Source organism: Glycine soja, chromosome 19, assembly GCF_004193775.1.
Source record: "Glycine soja cultivar W05 chromosome 19, ASM419377v2, whole genome shotgun sequence".
Classification (NCBI taxonomy): Eukaryota; Viridiplantae; Streptophyta; class Magnoliopsida; order Fabales; family Fabaceae; genus Glycine; species Glycine soja.
In genome coordinates this window covers 38,149,950-38,167,527 of record NC_041020.1, presented here as the reverse complement: position 1 = coordinate 38,167,527, position 17,578 = coordinate 38,149,950, and the positions used below count along the sequence as shown (strand labels likewise).

Below are 17,578 nucleotides of genomic sequence, written 5' to 3'. Positions count from 1 at the left end.
AAGCTGAAAATTAATGGAGGTTTAAGGAGCACCTACTTGAAGTTCTTATGCTTTGAGCCTTCATATAAAATTAATGGAGGTTTAAAGAGCACCTACTTGAAGTTCATTAGAAACCACTTGATGGAAGCTTACTTCAGAAGTTTCTATGAAGGTTGAATCTTTGAACTTCAATAAGGTCTTTCAATGTGATTTTCGTCCATGGAGTTGTAACGGAAGATAAAGGAGAATAGGTGAAAGGAAATGTAATTCACTAGAGAATAAGCCATGAAAGGAAAAGTTTTACCATCAAGGGAGTGTTTTGGATAAGAAGCTTAAAGAGGAAGCTTCAATAGAGCAAGAGAATGAGAGAGAGAAGGGGGGCGTGGGAATTGAAGGAGATTAGGAAGAGAAGTTGAACTTTGAAGTGTATCACAAGTTTCTCATTCATCAAAATTATGACAAATGTTACACATGCTTCTATTTATAACCTAAGTCACTAGCTAAATGAAAGCTTCCTCAAAAAGCTTTCTTGAGAAGCTCGAACTTAACTACACTCATCCTTCTAATAGTTCAACTCACCCCATGCCAAAATACATGAAAATATAAAAATTCTTACTATAAAGACTACTCATAATGCCCTGAATTACAAAGCTAAAACCCTATACTACCAGAATGGCCAAAATACAAAGGCAAACAAAAAAATCAATTCTAATATTTACAAAGAAGAGTGAACCCAACCTGACCCCATGAGCTCAGAAATATACCCTGAGGTTCATGAGAACCCTATGACCTTCTTTAACCGTTCTAGCTCAATCCTCTTATAGTCTTCTATTCAATACCCTTAGGAGCTAAAATTGCATCGGTTCCCCACGTCTATATAAAAAGGAACTAATTTCTTAAGTACTATAAAATAAAATAAAAACAAGTGAGAAATCATTTGAGGGGAACTGATTTTTTATGTTTTGAATCATTGGGATAAATATTTTTTGGATTATATTATTTGGATAAAAATTTATTTTTTTTGTATTTTTTTATGTAAAAAATCTAAAAAAATGCCCTACAAATGGTTTTCAATACTAATGGACTTGGGGATACACAAGTATAACATATACTTCAAATTGGAGGAACATTTGCTTTGTTACATTCTACAAAATCATACAATATAAATTAACTCCAAATTTTAAAGAAACTCCTTTAAATTATTTTTACCCAATATATTTTATTTTATATATGAAATCTATATTAATAAATTTATATTTTGATATCAATGTACAAAACATGTAAATTTACCGGGTAAGGTAAAAAGATAGTTAATAAAAATAATTTATTGTGGTCAACAAACTAATTTTAGACATTCATTTTGCAAGAAGATACGTTACTAAATCTTTTTTGAATAAAATCTTTAATTAAGTATAAGTAAATAAATTTCTTTGGATAAAATTATGGCCAAGAAACTAATTTTAGACATTCATTTTGAAAGAAGATACGTCACTAAATCTTTTTTGAAGAGAATCTTTAATTAAGTACAAATAAATAAGTTTCTTTGGATAAAATCTTTGAAGAGAGTAACACATAAGTATTTTTAAATTTTTTTTTTTTATGCAAACCCAAATGATTTAAGAAGTTATATCCCATAAATGATTATTTAAATTTTAATAGGTAGCCATCTAATTTTATAAATTATTTTACTTTTTATAGTTTTATATAAGTTGTGTCCAATAATAAAATGTCTTTAGATATACATGGTGTTATACGTTAACAGAAACTGCTATAACCAAAAGCAATATATCAAAAAGAAAATTAAAATTAACGCTATGTCAATAGTAATTTTCTAAATACAATATCTATTTTCTACAGTAAAATAATATATATTATTTAAGAGAGAAAAATATAAGGTGATATAAATTCTCCTTAAGTTATACGTTGACAGAAACTAAACTTATAGTACCAAAAGCAACATATCATTTGTGCTATCATAATAAGTTTCATAATTCGCTTTTGTTGCCTACACAAGAGAAGTTCAGTTAAAATGGTTGAAAGATTACATAATGCTGACTACAAATGTGCAGTGTCGTGTGATCTTCTTTTCACAAAAAGTGAGGGTAACAGTGCTGCTCATGTCTTGGCCTCCTTGTCTTTAAATTTGTATATATAATAGATACTGGTTAGAAGAAGTCTCATACAAATTGAACCTTCTTATAGCCTTATAGCTAAAGATGTAACTGACTCTGCTGCTTTGATCTAATAATAACCAGAATTTGCTTTAAAAAAGTTCAGTTAGAAGATAGAAATCAAATATTAACAGACAATAGAGACGTTTAGTGTGCATTATATTGTATGAAGCATAAAAATGCCTGCACAGTGGTCATACTTGTTTGAAATATATCCCTAGTGACCAAAATTATAAGGAGTTAGGAACCAAACAAAAGAAAAGAAATACACGAACATTAAATAAACTTTTATAATAGAATTAAGAAATTCTGTCAATAAGAGTCCAAAGATATAGCGGCTCACCTGGGATCGTTGATTATCTTTAAAATTGATTGTGGTTTTCCCAAAATTATCCAATTCACTGCATAACAACTGATTCTAGGTATCAATGTATCATAGATGGAGATTCTAAAAGAGAAATTGAAATTGAAGGATGGACTTACGCTATCAAAATTCACATTTCGACATTGACCAATCAACCAAGTTCTACCCAACCTCAATAAGCAGAGAATGAACCAAAACCTGCAAATTTTAATAGGCAGAATAAGGTATCTAATTATGCCATCAATTAATAGATTTTTCCAACACTGGAGACTTGTTGATATGGAATTTCGTCACTGATAGCTATATATAAGTATAAACAGTTAAACATTTAGAATAACAATTTAGAAATTTTTAAAAGTAACCTTGAAATATACTTACAGCAGCTCCCTCCCTCTCTCTCTCTGTCTCTAAATAATGGACATTGAAACAATGAGGGAGATTAGAGAATGATCGTCAAGAATATTTCAAAATAGAACAATTAACGTTTTAAAAGAAAAGTAGAAGAATCTGAACCGTTAGACGATGAAGAGGCTGGAAATTTAGGAGTTGAAGGGTCGCGATTAAAGAGGTACCTGAGGTCCTATACCAACCAATTAACCTTCCACAATTTCTTCGCTGAGAATCCAAGAACCAACCTTGTTCCATGATTGGTAGTGAGTTCCTTCTGATGGCCTCTGCTATTCGCTCCAGTGTTGCTTTTCAACGGAGATGAGTGGCATTAGAATCTCCTTCATCCCCATGGTGTTACGCCAGATGTGTTATTATTGGGTTGGACCCAGATACCAGTTCTGAAAAAGTTGCTTCCATTTTCTTCTTGCCAAATTCACTCGTGAAGATGTAGGAATAGAAAAAAGTGAATATGGATTTGGCGAGAAAAAGAAAAGGGAAAGTGAAGTAAATGTGAGCTCCAAAAGGCAAGGAGAGTTGCAACCATTTTTTATTGGAGAGAAAAGGAAAAATATAATGAGCATCAAACTGATTCCCGATGCTATATGATGAACGTTACACGCATTTGAAGAGAGGGAAGTGAATATCAAAGGCTAAATCTGATTCCCAATGTATAATAAAAGGATGAAGATTAGATTTTCTCACCCAAAGAAAGTTTACCAAACCAAAAAAAAAATAAAGTGATAATCATTTGAGTCCGTCCGATTTAACAATAAAAAATTAAATAGATTAGATTTGTTGATGACAACTAGTTTAATATGTAACAGAACAACAGAGGTCTCCTCTTAGGAATAGGGTTCCCCTCCCCTTTTGGTGTAATGTTGTACTAATAGAGGTCTCGACTAAACGATTGAAGTGGAAGGTTCTCCAATTTAGCACGATTAAAACCGAGGACGAAAGAAGGGTCTTCTATTTAGATTTTCTATTCCATTGTATGTCAAAGCTCTCTCTTTTTTTCCATACGCACCAGCTGCTTCTTCTTCTGTTTTTGTGCATTGGCATGAACAATGGTGACATATGTTGCAATGAAGCCCACAAAGCCCAGCTTGGAGGAGCCCTAGGAGCAGATCCACAAGTAACATTTCAGACCTATGGTAACTCATCTAATATGCAATCCTTCTATTATGTAGTAAGTGGAACAAGTGATAAGATTATGATTTACTATATCAACCTTGTTCACTTGACATGTTTGATGCGCTAAATGTTGTAATATTGTCATTAATTTACTGTTGCATATAATGATTATTTCTTTTTTTAATATTAGCTCCTCTCTATAAATATCTATTTGATCAATTCAGTATTTTCTTACCAATCATATAATCTTGTATATTGTAACACTTTCTCCATTACATTACAAGGTTGATACCTTTCACAGTTTCAATCTAATTCAATTGTTTGGAGTTATGTCATCACTACCCTTGTAGAATCAATGCATCTGATTAATTGATATTTTCTTCAAAAATATACATGACTTTAAGAGATATATAGTAAATAATATATGAGATAAAAAAGTAATAATTTGACAATGAAATTCATTTTGATGGGTGGAGAAGCCGAGCACATAAATGAGAAGACTAATTAAAGCTTTTTTTTTTTTACAGAAGATACTAAAATTTATAACACTAGAGATATTGTTGTTCTTATTGAACATTGACATAACTTATTATTAAAAGAACATTTGAAATGAAAGGGATAATATCCTACTAGAAAACTTAGTTGTATGATATTAACACTTAGATGTATAAATGTTTAGACAACTAAACTTATGCAAATTTTGCATACTCGGTAGTAACTTATGGTCAATGAAATGATGGTGTTGAGAAGAGAAAGAAGATAGATGGCCAAATTTCAATACCATTTAAGTATAATAAAGTGTTATCAACACATTATCTAACTTATTATTATTTATTAAAATTTATTAAATATTGTAAATTATGCACAAACTCATTAAATAAAATGTTAAATCTATAAATGATCTAATTGACGCCTTTAAAACACGATAATTTCTCTATCATTAAGTGGCTGCAATGCTACACAATAATGATACTAGTATGTTCCATTAACAAAAGAAGAATGACAGAATTAATCAGTTGTATTCATTCTTTAAGGGTAGTGATAACATAACTTCGAGCAATTGAATTAGATTAAAACTGTGAAAGGTGTCAACCTTGTGATGTAATGGAGAAAGGGTAGCATCCAACTAACCATAATCAGTCATGTCATGTTTAGAAATAAATCTTAAGACATGGTGGTTCAACTACACAAGATAATGAAATTACATTGATATTCATTGTACTAGGAACTTGGGAAACACAAACTCAGTACACAAACATGCTAATCTATAAATGAATATGTATATATTTTATAAACGCATTAAACATTTGCAACCACAATAAGTTGAAAAAGTGGTTTTGCTTCCTACAAATCCCTTCACTATACATATTCACTTTTTTTTTTTTGGGCGGGGGGAGGGAGAGGAGTTGTAGGGGGGTATGGTAAAACATAACTGTAGAGGTCAATCACTATCTTGTGCACACAAAGTTCAAATTTGTCCCATGTGTTGGTACCTAAAAAATAAGAAGTTTCATGAACACAAAGGCTTAATATCATTCATTGAATAAAATACTTCAAAAATCAAAACAAAAGCCAAGTAACACAACTATTGGTGTTCAGTAGAAAACATATGAACAACACACAAATACACAATTAAGACACTCGGGTAAGACAAGAAAACACAACATTTTTCAAGCTTTTAGCCACAACAACAGTCTTACGATGTTTGAGGCTGTAAGAATGACCATGCTCACAAGTAACATAAAATTAATCACATAATAACAAATGACAAAGGAGCCAATCTAGAAAACCACGTGCATAGGACAATTATTTACATCACAATTTGTTGAAGAACATTCAAACTTATGTACCAAATATCATTCAATAAACATGAATTAAGAAAATTATAGAAAAAACTCCCCATAATGCCACTAAAAGAATGAAAATTGAATCAAAAACACTTTTTTATCCCACAATTGGTACTTTTTTAGAATGATAGATCACATAGGTTCGGGTCCATAAACAATTGCCCGGTGAAGACTTGCTTTTACTACGGCTCCAGTGGCTTCCCTTAACCAAGCCACTGCCTATGAGTTTTAGTCTCATTCTTCAACTCTTCAATAGACACACAGTTAGAGTCCTGAACCTCCAAAGAAATAGATTACCAATGAAACCTCCCAATCTTCCCTTATTCATATTTATAAACATGATATAACTAACTTAATCTTCCTTTATCCTTCAAAAGTATCCATCCAAATTTTCCATTTAGCGTATTCCAGACCTTGCAAACTAAGAGATATAATGCAAAACTACTCCTTATACAAAGGGCATGCATGTTAAAAACTACAACACATAACATAGCAACATAGAAGAACATTGAGGCAAACCCAATTGCAAAACAAACATCATTCAAAAAAGCAATATAAGAAGCAAAGAACAAAAGGGACAAGTGAACCAAACTACAACCATAATAATAAAAAGTGAGGAAATAATGAAAATACCTTCACCACAAAGGGACTTACTAGTAGTAATGTGAAGAACCTTAGTGGGCATCTTGACAGGTCCCTTAACCTTGAGCTGTTTGTCCTTTGCACCGTGAACCAAGTCCGCACAAACTAAAGCGTCCTCTAGCAAAAGGTTTTTTAAAGTCATTCACCTAGTCATCTGCTCCACGAACACAAGGTTCGAGATCATCACAAGATCTAAAAACAAACAATACAAGGAGTGAGTTATCACATTTCTACATAAAATAAAGATAAACAAAGACATAATCAATATAAATTATAGAATTATTTATAACATAACTCAACTTAATACAATCAACATTACTTCACCACTTTATCATTTAAAATCCATTTTTCAATCACCAATTACGTTACACATGAATAACACACTCAAGTCAAGACGTAACAACACTCATCAATTTCATAATAAACAATTCATAGGTGTTATGCAACAATTATACTAAGACTCAAGCCTATATGCAATGTGATATCATGTCAGTGAAAAATAACACTAGGGCGCTTAAGAGTACATAACAAGACACGCCACACAATGAGTATGCAGGTCACTCTCACTAAGTAAAATCATAAGATGACCAGTCAGGGTCACTCTGTTTTGTGAGAATGCTTCAACCATATGGGATCAACATATGCTTAAAGAAGCACTAAAACCGAGTATATTTACCTACAAGGCCTAGACTCAGAAGAATCCATTAGGACCTTACCTTCCTGATTCAGGTCCAACCCCTAAAACAATTTTTGCACACAGACACTGCTCATGAATTATACAATATCCACTACCTCAAACTTGTTTTCAAACACATTTAACATAATGCGCTACAATTTAACACCTCAGGTCCCTAACTTGGAACCCTACACTTTCCTTTTAACACCTAGCATATAAAACATTTTTTCTTAAGGTAAACACTAGTCGGATTATTGTATAATTCATAACTCACAACACAAGTAATATCACCTCAAGTATTAATCACACACTTATTCGCAACCAAATTCCATGTCCATAATTTTAACATATCACAATATTATAATTCACCATCACATGTTTACGCATATCTCACCAATCAACAAATGCTCAATTTATCCATTACACACAATTTCAATCACAATTTCATGATTCCAATATAACAATTTATCACATTAATCTAGTAAATATTATCCAAAATACAAACAAATTATACGAAAATGTTTCTCACAACATGGAAAGTAAAACCCTTCAAACAATTTCACATAATCATATAGGAAGAATTATAATACAATAAACATCCCAAAATAAAATCCCAATTTGATCATTTAAGGATCCCTACACATGTTCATTCTAACCCTAATTGCAATAAACTTATCTTTTACCTCTAAGCGGGCACATGTGTGTAGTCTGACAGTGATAATAACATCTCTAGTAGGATTCCTCAAGTTTTTCCTCTGGTTGCTTTGGTAGGATTTTCAGGCGTTAGAGAGAAGGGATTGAAACTCCATTCCACTATCCCATGCAAGGAGAATTTATCTTACCACAAATATTATTTTGTAAATTCCAACGGTGAACATGCATTTCAAACCTGGGTGTATGCGGGAAAAACAAAGAGCTACATGCGAGGGACATTCTCCTCACCATAGACACTATTTCAAAAAATCCCAATGGTGGATATGTTCGAAAATATGTTTTGAACCAGGTGTTCCAATTTTATAATGATCCAACGGTTAACAAGTCTGGATCATAGTTTTACTGAGACAAATTTGGATGTATGCGGGAAAAAGAGAGGATTTTGGGATAGAAAGAAGAAAAAACAAAACTGAGAGGAAGATAAAGCGTAGAGATGTATCATCAATATGAAAACTGACCTAACATGTTTCTATTTATAACTAGGGTATGTGCCAATTATTTATTCTATTTTTCTTTATTTTATCATTTTATAAAAAGAAATTTTATTTTACTTCCTATCAAATGAATAAATAAAACATTTTTTTCTAAGGACATATATTTATTTTATTTACCTTAAAACTATTATTTTAATTAATAAAATTATTTCTACTTATTTATTTAATTATAAAAACCTCATTATTTTTCTAAAAATTCTATTTACTTTTAAATATTTTTTTTAATTTATTTTACAAAAAATGAAGTATTACAATTTAAGGACAAATTTTGTTCATATAAAAAAAAATGTCTCATTGATTCATTAACAATTAAATAATTCATCGATTCACAAATTACACAAGAAGTTTTGACATCTTCATTCTTTCATATTCATCCTCAACATCTTACACTTGAAAAAGAATCATCCATTGATTGAGATATTTCAACAAACATCCTAAAAACAACAACAAAAAAATAGAATTTCTTCAATACAAAATTTGGGACAACAAATGCAAATCCAACACCATACACAATGACATAAGGCTACACAAACACTAATAATTGCATTTGAACACCAAACCCAACATCCACCTCCACCAATAATTCAAAATGCAAAAAACAGAGAATGGGGAGAAAGAGAACACAATTATATGCAAATAATGATGCTTATAACATTTCATTATGTGATTAATTTGAATTAAAAACTAAAACGAAACTGATTTTGTTCACAAATGAAATCTTCTTTAAGAACTCGTGTGTTCCCTTGCTGTGTCTGTTCGTGCGTCCCTCTTTTCTTAAAGTTACTTGATGCAAAGTTTAAAAGAAAAAGATGATAGTATTTTTGTCCAATAAAAATTCATTAAAGAGCATGTACAGATCACATGACCTATTAACATTGATGTTATTGACTCTTTAACGTCTAAGGGGGGGCCGGCCAAGTGTAATGCACGGTAAAAAATTAATGTAGGAGTAAAAAAAAAGAAAAAAGAGATACCAAGTATAATTACTTAAACCTCAAGGGGTCAATGTAATTAACTTTTTAAAAAATTATCATATAATTTATATCTATTTACAGAAAATATATTTAAATAAAGATATTTTTAGTATTTATAATTATTTGAATTAAGATGTGTAAATATTATATTATTAATTATATAATGACACAAATTAAATATTTGAAATTTTAAATTATTTTATTATTATTTTTATTATATATTTTACATTTATTAAATATTTTCTAAAAAATTAAAAGTAAAATTAAAATAAAAAATCAATTCAATCTAACTTTTTAAATTGGATTGGATTCAGATCAAAAGTTTAACTAAACGATAAATTAATGAAATTAAAATGATTGGATCGAATAATTTCTCTATTTAAACGGGATGCAATCCAATTCCAAAATACTCATGCCTTTTCCTTGTATAAGCAAATCATTAATGATTAATTAAATCTTACTATTGTATTCTTAATTCATCAAAAGTTGTGTTAACGTGTACACGTAAATAAAAACATAACAGAGACAAAAAATTTCATGTAAATTCGGTGCCAAGCCACCGCAAGTAACAGTCAGCGCCGAACATGACCGTTTTAAGTTTGAGTTCCAATAAAAAACGCGAAACTTCCATGCTCTTGCTTCTCCAACACTCCCACAAAAGCCTTCAAAAAGGAAGAACAAAAAAGATCCTCTCCTTTTCCCTTCTCTGTTCTGCACACCTTTTCATAGTTTTCAAAAAAATTCCATATTCAAATCTCAATTATTGCTCTCATTTTGCGTATACACCATTCAAGATTCTCAGCCAGTGTTACTCCACGCACCATCCCTGAACACTCCAACATCATATCACGTTTTATTTACTCTTCATCTCAATCATCATAAGGTATCTTCAAGATTAAGATACATAAAGTTTTGGTGAGTTCGGTCTAGGGAAAGAGGAGAACATTCCTCAAGGTTATAAGAGAGCTTACAAAAATACTTAGATGTCGTCCACCAACAAAAAGGTTAGAACTCCCACAGTCGTTTCCACCTTTCTGCGCCTGAAACAGTAAACGCCGTTCAGTTTTAATTCCTTTTGTTGGTTATTCTGTTGACTATGAAGCACTTGAGGAATCTACGTTAGTCTCATCACGATCGTGTGTTCTTTATTCTAGGTAGTTTTCTAAGACTCTTCTCTTTATTTTTCATCTTTCACTCTCGTGGCGATTTGTTATAACTCTTCTATTTAGCTTATTTTAGCAAGTTTCTTGTTGAAACTTAAGCTCTTTTTATTTAAGTTTTCTGGGCAAATTTATGGAATAGGATTTCGTGTGATAAAAAATTATTGAATAAATGCTTAGTCAAGCTGTTTACTCAAATGTACCGTAAGATGATTTTTCTTTTTGTCTATCTTGACGTTTAGGAAGGTTATATTTTCAAAATAAAAAGCAAAAGTTACTACAATTGTGCAATGTTTGTCATATTGAATTTGTAGAAGGATGTGTATGTGTGATTACTTCTTTCTCAGATATAGATGCATTATGAACTAGGTTTCAGAGTGTAGATGGCAGCGTGTTCATCTTGCTTTGATATGTGCTTGCTGAACTATGCTAAATTGAATTCAATGAAGACAAAGATTAGACCTCCGTGTCTTTAGTTAGTTGCAATGAGTTTAGAACTATACAATATGCATATAGCCATTACGATATCAGAATGCATTTTCAAATTCCTTTCTCATTGACGGTGCTCTTGCCTATCTTTGTGTTACTGGAAAAGAATCAACACTTTGGAATTGTTTTATTTCTAAACTTTTGGTTGATTACAGGTTAGTGAGGCTCTTGCACTTGCAGGCCTTGAGTCTTCTAATCTTATTGTTGGTGTTGATTTTACCAAGAGTAATGAGTGGACAGGTAAGGCTTTATTTATATATCTTTACTAATACTGTAATTTATGAAGAGTGCTCTAGCGTAATTAATATGTTGAACTTGGTGTTCATATTTTAGGCAAGAATTCATTCAATAGGCGAAGCTTGAATCACATTGGGAGAGGTCTGAACCCTTATGAGCAAGCAATATCAATTATTGGGAAAAGCTTGGCAGCATTCGATGAGGATAACTTGATCCCCTGCTTTGGATTTGGAGATGGTATCTCTTTAAACAATTTAACTTAAGGAATGCATTATTTTGGAAGTTAAGATATGGCTAAAAGGATTTCTATGATATCATGGCAGCATCAACACACGATCAAGATGTCTTCAGTTTCTATCCGAGTGAAAGATTTTGCTGATGGATTTGAAGATGTGTTGAGTCGGTATAGGGAAATTGTTCCTCATCTTCGACTTGCAGGTTATGATTTAACTATTTTTCTTGCTACTAGGGATACTCTATTTACTCCAGTTATAATATTCCAATGTTGAGTTAATGACACATTTTAATTTCAGGTCCTACTTCATTTGCGCCAATAATTGAAATGGCCATGAGCATTGTTGAGCAGAGTGGAGGCCAGTACCATGTGTTGGTGATAATCACAGATGGCCAGGTATTCTTTTCTATCGCTTTCATATGAGGCTCTCTTTGAGTAAAGAATTGGCTACTTTATCAATGTGATTGATTTTCCATTTTCCACCGGGCTTATCAAATATCAGTTTTATTGTTTTTATTTGCTGGATTTAGATCGGGAAATATCATGGTGTGCAAAACTCAGTTTGTGCTTTTGGTTCATAGTTTTTTCTCTTCTTTCTTTAGGCATAAAACTTTGGACAAGAATCCATCTTCTTAATTTGTGTTGCTGCATTTTCCACTTAATGCATGATTTGTTATTAAACTGCATAAGGTTTGAAAAAAACTAGCACTGCTTCTGGAGTACTGAACTCTAAAGGGTATCAATTTGCCTCACAATAGGGTTGTTTTTGTGCAATTTTCTATGTTTGGTTGAATATGCATGGCTCAACCAAAGGCTTTTTCGTTGGATCCATTTCACTTACCAGTGTTATGTAAATAAATATATTTTTGTCTATAACCATGTCAGAACCTTTTATTTGGTGAGCTCAGGGTTCTAATATCCTTGGTTTGCTACTTTGACAACTTGTGTGTTTTTCATATCCAGCATTTTATCCAACATAGGATAGGCATACAGATAAATATATCTTTAACTGGAGATCTTTTCAATAAAATTGTGTGCAATACATTGAAGAATAGGATTATTTTGGAATTTGGGGGGCGTGTGTATGTCTTATTTACATTCATGGGTAACTTATTTGTGCTCCGTTCATGGGTTTTGACATAGGCTGAGAATATAGATATGTTACATGACTTGTTTGGGAACAAGTAAAACTCTTCTCATGTGTAATTTCATATATGGTCACAATTTCCATGCGAAACAATTGGTCTTCTTGCAGTTGCTATTATGTTCAGGTATGAAGAACAGACAATAAACTCATGCACTAATTTTTTACACAGGTAACAAAAAATGTTGACACTAAACATGGGAGACTAAGTCCACAAGAACAGAAGACTGTGGATACCATAGTTGCTGTTAGGTAGGTGATTCTGATGTAGTCTTTACTTGACAATGTTTCCTTTCCTTGAAACTTCTTGTTCCTTAATTATATGCCTGAGTTGTCGCAGTAAATTTCCTCTTTCAATCATATTGGTTGGCGTTGGAGATGGACTGTGGGACATGATGAAGGAATTTGATGACAATATCCCAGCTCGGGCCTTTGATAATTTTCAGGTAACTGATGACATAAAACTTTCATTATATTTACCAGTGGAAGTTGATCCAGTGAATCACAGTGGATTTCTCCTTCTTCTTCTGTAGTTTGTGAATTTCACAGAGATTATGTCAAAAAGCATCCCTCCTTCACGAAAAGAGGCAGCATTTGCACTTGCTGCATTGATGGAAATTCCTTCTCAGTACATGGCAGCAATAGAGCTTAATCTACTGGGGTAAATATTTTGGTTCTTTACTGTTTGTATTTGTTTTAAGATTCAATTACTTTGTGAGACCCTGAACTTTTTTTTGTTTCAATTGGGTCAAAGAACTTGTATTTATTTTTTAATTAAGTCTCTGAACTTGTATTCATTAGGGATCTAATTAAAAAAAAAATGCAAATGCAAGTTCAGGAACCTAATTGAACAAAAAAAAGTTAAGTAACCTAATTAAAATTTGTCAAATAGTTCATAGACCTGCAGATTAATTTAACCTTGTTTTAAGTTCTGTGTTCATTTTTCTGGGGAAGGTTTTCTGATCATTTATGCTTATATTACTCTTGAGCAGTAGTCGGCAAGCCAATGCTCCTCAAAGACATGCTCTTCCACCTCCCACATATAGTTCTCGTGCTGCAAGGTTTGAGCCAAGTATCCCTCCTCAACATGGCAACAGCCACCCATTTGCCACAGCTCCTTCTGCCCCAAGTTCAACTTATGACAATCAAGTACGAACATTTCTAATAGAATGATATGTTATTTTCATAAGTATATCTTTTTGAGAGAAAAATATTCTTGAGGAATTTACTTACGAATTTCAAGAAATTGTGTGGATATATATTTGTTTCTTATTTATTGAGATTTTAGAAATTAGGTTACTCATGTATCATTTCTACATTTTTTTACTATATGTTCCTTTTATTAATTTATTTATAATAAAAGAAAGGACAAGATCCAAGGCTAGGTTAACCAGTATGTTAGCATTTAAATATATCATATGTTGATCTTGCCAAAAAAATATAGGTTAATGTCTGTAATTCCTAATAAATATCTGAATTTTGTGTTTTCGTAATAAATTTTTTCTTCATTTTTACCGGATGCAAAAAAAATTCAGACATTTATTAGAAATTACAAACATATTTTTTAGCCAAAAATATATATCATATGTTGATTATGGTAGCAGGCACCAGGTGTACCATCATTAATAGGTATTGTAAAGTAGCTGCAAAATTTAAAATATTTGGTATGCTGCATTCTGGTTCTCTTTTTTGTCTATTAAAATGGTAAAAAGGATAAGTTAATCCAACACCACCAGTAAAGGCATTTGTAAATAACTTTTTCTGTACTATTTCATGATTTATAAATTCTATTTTTTGATAGGATTTGTGGTTAATTTTATTTCAAATGAATTCGTTTTAATTGTAAACTCACATGGTTGCAAACATTGGTCCGATGCACTTTTGAAAGCTAGTGTATGCACAGGGCCTAAGTTAAAATGACTGTTTTTCTTCCTTCCTTTATGGAAAAAAAATATAAAGTTGTTTAAATGTATTGGATCATTTTGCGGAGCTTTTTGACTTTTGGTTTAGTCTACTGGAGAGAGATATTCATGGCACCAGTTGCCTGAAAAATCTACTATCAAATGAAGCAAGCATGCTTGTTGATGTGAGTGATAAAACAGAATGTGTTAATCTAGAGTGTCATTTGTTGCATAATTTTGGTGTCTCTTCCGTGCGTCATAAGGTAACGTCAGAATATGAAATGTTTATTGTTGGATTTATGTTTTCAAGGGTTATTGTAAATTTGTAATCTACAACAATTGACAAATTAAAATTGGCCTTATGCAGCTTTGTCCCATTTGTCTAAGCAATGCGAAAGATATGGCCTTCGGATGCGGGCATCAGGTAAATACTCATTTTCTTCCTATATTTGTTCAGAAAACATCAAACAAAGTAAGTTTGCTTATCAAAAAATAAATAAATAAAGTAAATTTTATTTAACATATTTTGTTTCATTTTATGTTGAAGACATGCTGTGAATGTGGACAAGATCTTCAGTCATGCCCCATGTACAGGAGCCCCATAAATACAAGAATTAAGCTTTACTAATCGTATGTGGCTTGGGAATTGGTATTTTTTTTCTTATTTTTGCGTTGTGCCAGTCACAATTCTTTGGTTTTTTCTTGATTCGTTAAATTCATCAAAGGTTAGAAGTAGGTGTGGTTGGGTGCAACACTTGATCAGATGTATGTTTCCAGATATGAAACGGGGAATTCTCCATCAATTATTCTACATATATTCATTTGATGAATTATATTTCGATGCGGTACCTTTGGAACAAAAACCGGTAAAAGAAATGCAAATAGGACAATAGAAATAGCTTGATGCAAATGTATATTAGCACTCCGAAACCTCAACTTATTCCTACAAAGCCAAATAACCCATAATGAATCATTGTTGAAAAAACAACTTTTATTCGTATCTTATAAGTTTGACATTGGAATTTGGCATATCAAATTTTGTTTTGATCTAAAGCTTATGGTGTACTTACAAGAGAGATAACCTCTTGACCTAGTTTATTTGGTAGTTAAGATATAATAAAATCGAATATAAGAAAAAAGATAAGAAACGTGATATTAAAAAAAAATAGGATAATTGATCAATATACACAAGAACATTATTATGTTATTTAATTTTTTATTTTATATAATCTAGATAATCATAAATGGTGATAGTAGTGGTAACGATGATAATAATGATGATAATAGTTGTCTTAGCAACAAAGTGGTGATAGTGACTATGTCAGTGATGATCACGATAGTAGTGAAGGGATGGTACTAGCAATGATGGGTGATAGTATTGTCCAAGCTAAATGCAAGCCTGGGTGGTTATCCTAGTCCAAAATTTATTACACTCAAAAGACTTTTATTTCCTGTACCACATTTTTGCCTTATACCTCCTAAAAGACTTCAATGGATAAAAATATCCATCACCAAGCACCCATATTCTAGAATGATCATTTCAAAAGAGTGTCCTATTTTAAAATAGTTATTTTGGAATATGATTTTCATATTCTAAAATTTTCATATTCCAAAATGCTTATTCCATAATAAGATAAATAATTTGAAAATCTATTCCAAAATACTTATTTTAGAATATAAAAATCGTATTGCAGAATAGGATACTCTTCAAAAATGGCCTTTCTGGAATAAGGTTGGAGAATGTTGGACCCCATCAGCGCCCCCCGCCCCCTTCCCCTCAACATCAACATAATCGAAACACCACATTGATTCATTTGTGTGTGTTATTGGAAGAAGCGCACAACATGAAACACACACCTCGAAGGGGAGTTCCAGTAGGTCTAGCATCATCAACTCACCAAATCTCTGTAAGTCTAATGCACCAAAACCTCTTTGCAGTTCAAAAACATGGCTTTTGCAACCACCAAACCTACTCATTCAAAATAGATAAATCATCAACGATGAAGCAGACCTTTGTGAGAATGATGACATGGCACTTGTTGATGATAAAGCCAATAACGTAGTTGGTGGTGGAAAACTTGGTGTCGAAGGATCGAGTGATACTACTACAGAGAATGACGATGATAAGGATGACTCTATTGAGGGTTTTTCACTAGTCATCGATGGTGACGACATTTTCCTAAAATGACGGATCGATTTCAGTGGGTCAGTGGAGGGGGGCATGGTGACGATGGTTATGTGGAAGTGATGGTTTGGATTTTCTTGGGTATTTAGCCTAGTTAGGGGTATTTAGGTATGTATGGGTTTTTTTGGGGGTCACAGGAAGTAAAAAGGGAATGCAGAAAGTAATTCCCCACTCAAAAGTGGCTTAATAGGCCTAGACTTACACCCTGCTATTGATGCACATTGTTTGTCCCTTTTATTTTCCATGGATACATCACAATCCAGCTCCATCGTGCAAGCAGACTTTGCTTTCACATCCCTCTCCTCATCGCCTTTTTGATGCATGAGTTCACTCATATCCAATATCATTATCCAATACAAATTCTAACCATGCTTCATACCAATAGAGTAAGAGCAGAAGATAAATACAATTTACAATGATGGATTTCTCTTCCTCGTCCTTTAGTTTGGTTTGGAGAAGAAAAAAATGAAGTATTACAAAGAGGCACTTTTGCTAACACCAAGACTTCAAATGACACCAAAAACACCCAAAAGTAGAGCAAAAATCTTGCCTTCAGCCTTAGGCCTTGAGAGAAAATTATGGGAACAAGTAGAAGTCCAAATCCCTAAATAATGAAGGAACTCTAGCCTATAACTCTTTATCTCTTGGAATGGATGAATTGTAGCTTAGAACTTTCAACCATCAAGTTAAAGAGAAAAAGGAGGATTTGTGAGGAAGAGAGGAAAAAGTGAGGCAAAATGATGCATAGAGGCCTTATTGTCAATTTTATATCTTGGGTTAAAATGATTTTTTAATAACACTTAAAAATTAATTATGCAATTGTGTAATATTTAAAAAAAAATGCA

General features: G+C 32.2%; 1 protein-coding gene and 1 pseudogene across 5 annotated transcripts; one reads left to right on the top strand and one right to left on the bottom strand.

Annotated features, from left to right (window-relative positions):
- Positions 1 to 1,848: 1,848 nt before the first annotated feature.
- Positions 1,849 to 3,566, bottom strand: LOC114399750. 5 transcript variants are annotated; one of them, XR_003663813.1, is made up of 4 exons: positions 3,028 to 3,563; positions 2,877 to 2,921; positions 2,634 to 2,712; positions 1,849 to 2,551 (listed from the first exon to the last, which is right to left on the bottom strand). XR_003663813.1 is itself a non-coding variant. In XM_028361965.1 (4 exons), exons 1-4 carry the CDS (start codon positions 3,157 to 3,159, stop codon positions 2,368 to 2,370), a joined length of 435 nt encoding a protein of 144 aa, XP_028217766.1. In that variant the 5' UTR covers positions 3,160 to 3,566; the 3' UTR covers positions 1,849 to 2,367. The 5 variants fall into 5 exon arrangements, 2 of the variants coding, with proteins under 2 accessions (XP_028217766.1, XP_028217767.1); XR_003663814.1 differs by having other exon boundaries at positions 2,893 to 2,921; positions 3,087 to 3,563; XR_003663812.1 differs by having other exon boundaries at positions 3,087 to 3,560.
- Positions 3,567 to 10,365: 6,799 nt separating this feature from the next.
- LOC114398811 lies at positions 10,366 to 15,381 on the top strand (annotated as a pseudogene).
- The last annotated feature ends 2,197 nt before the right edge of the window (positions 15,382 to 17,578 follow it).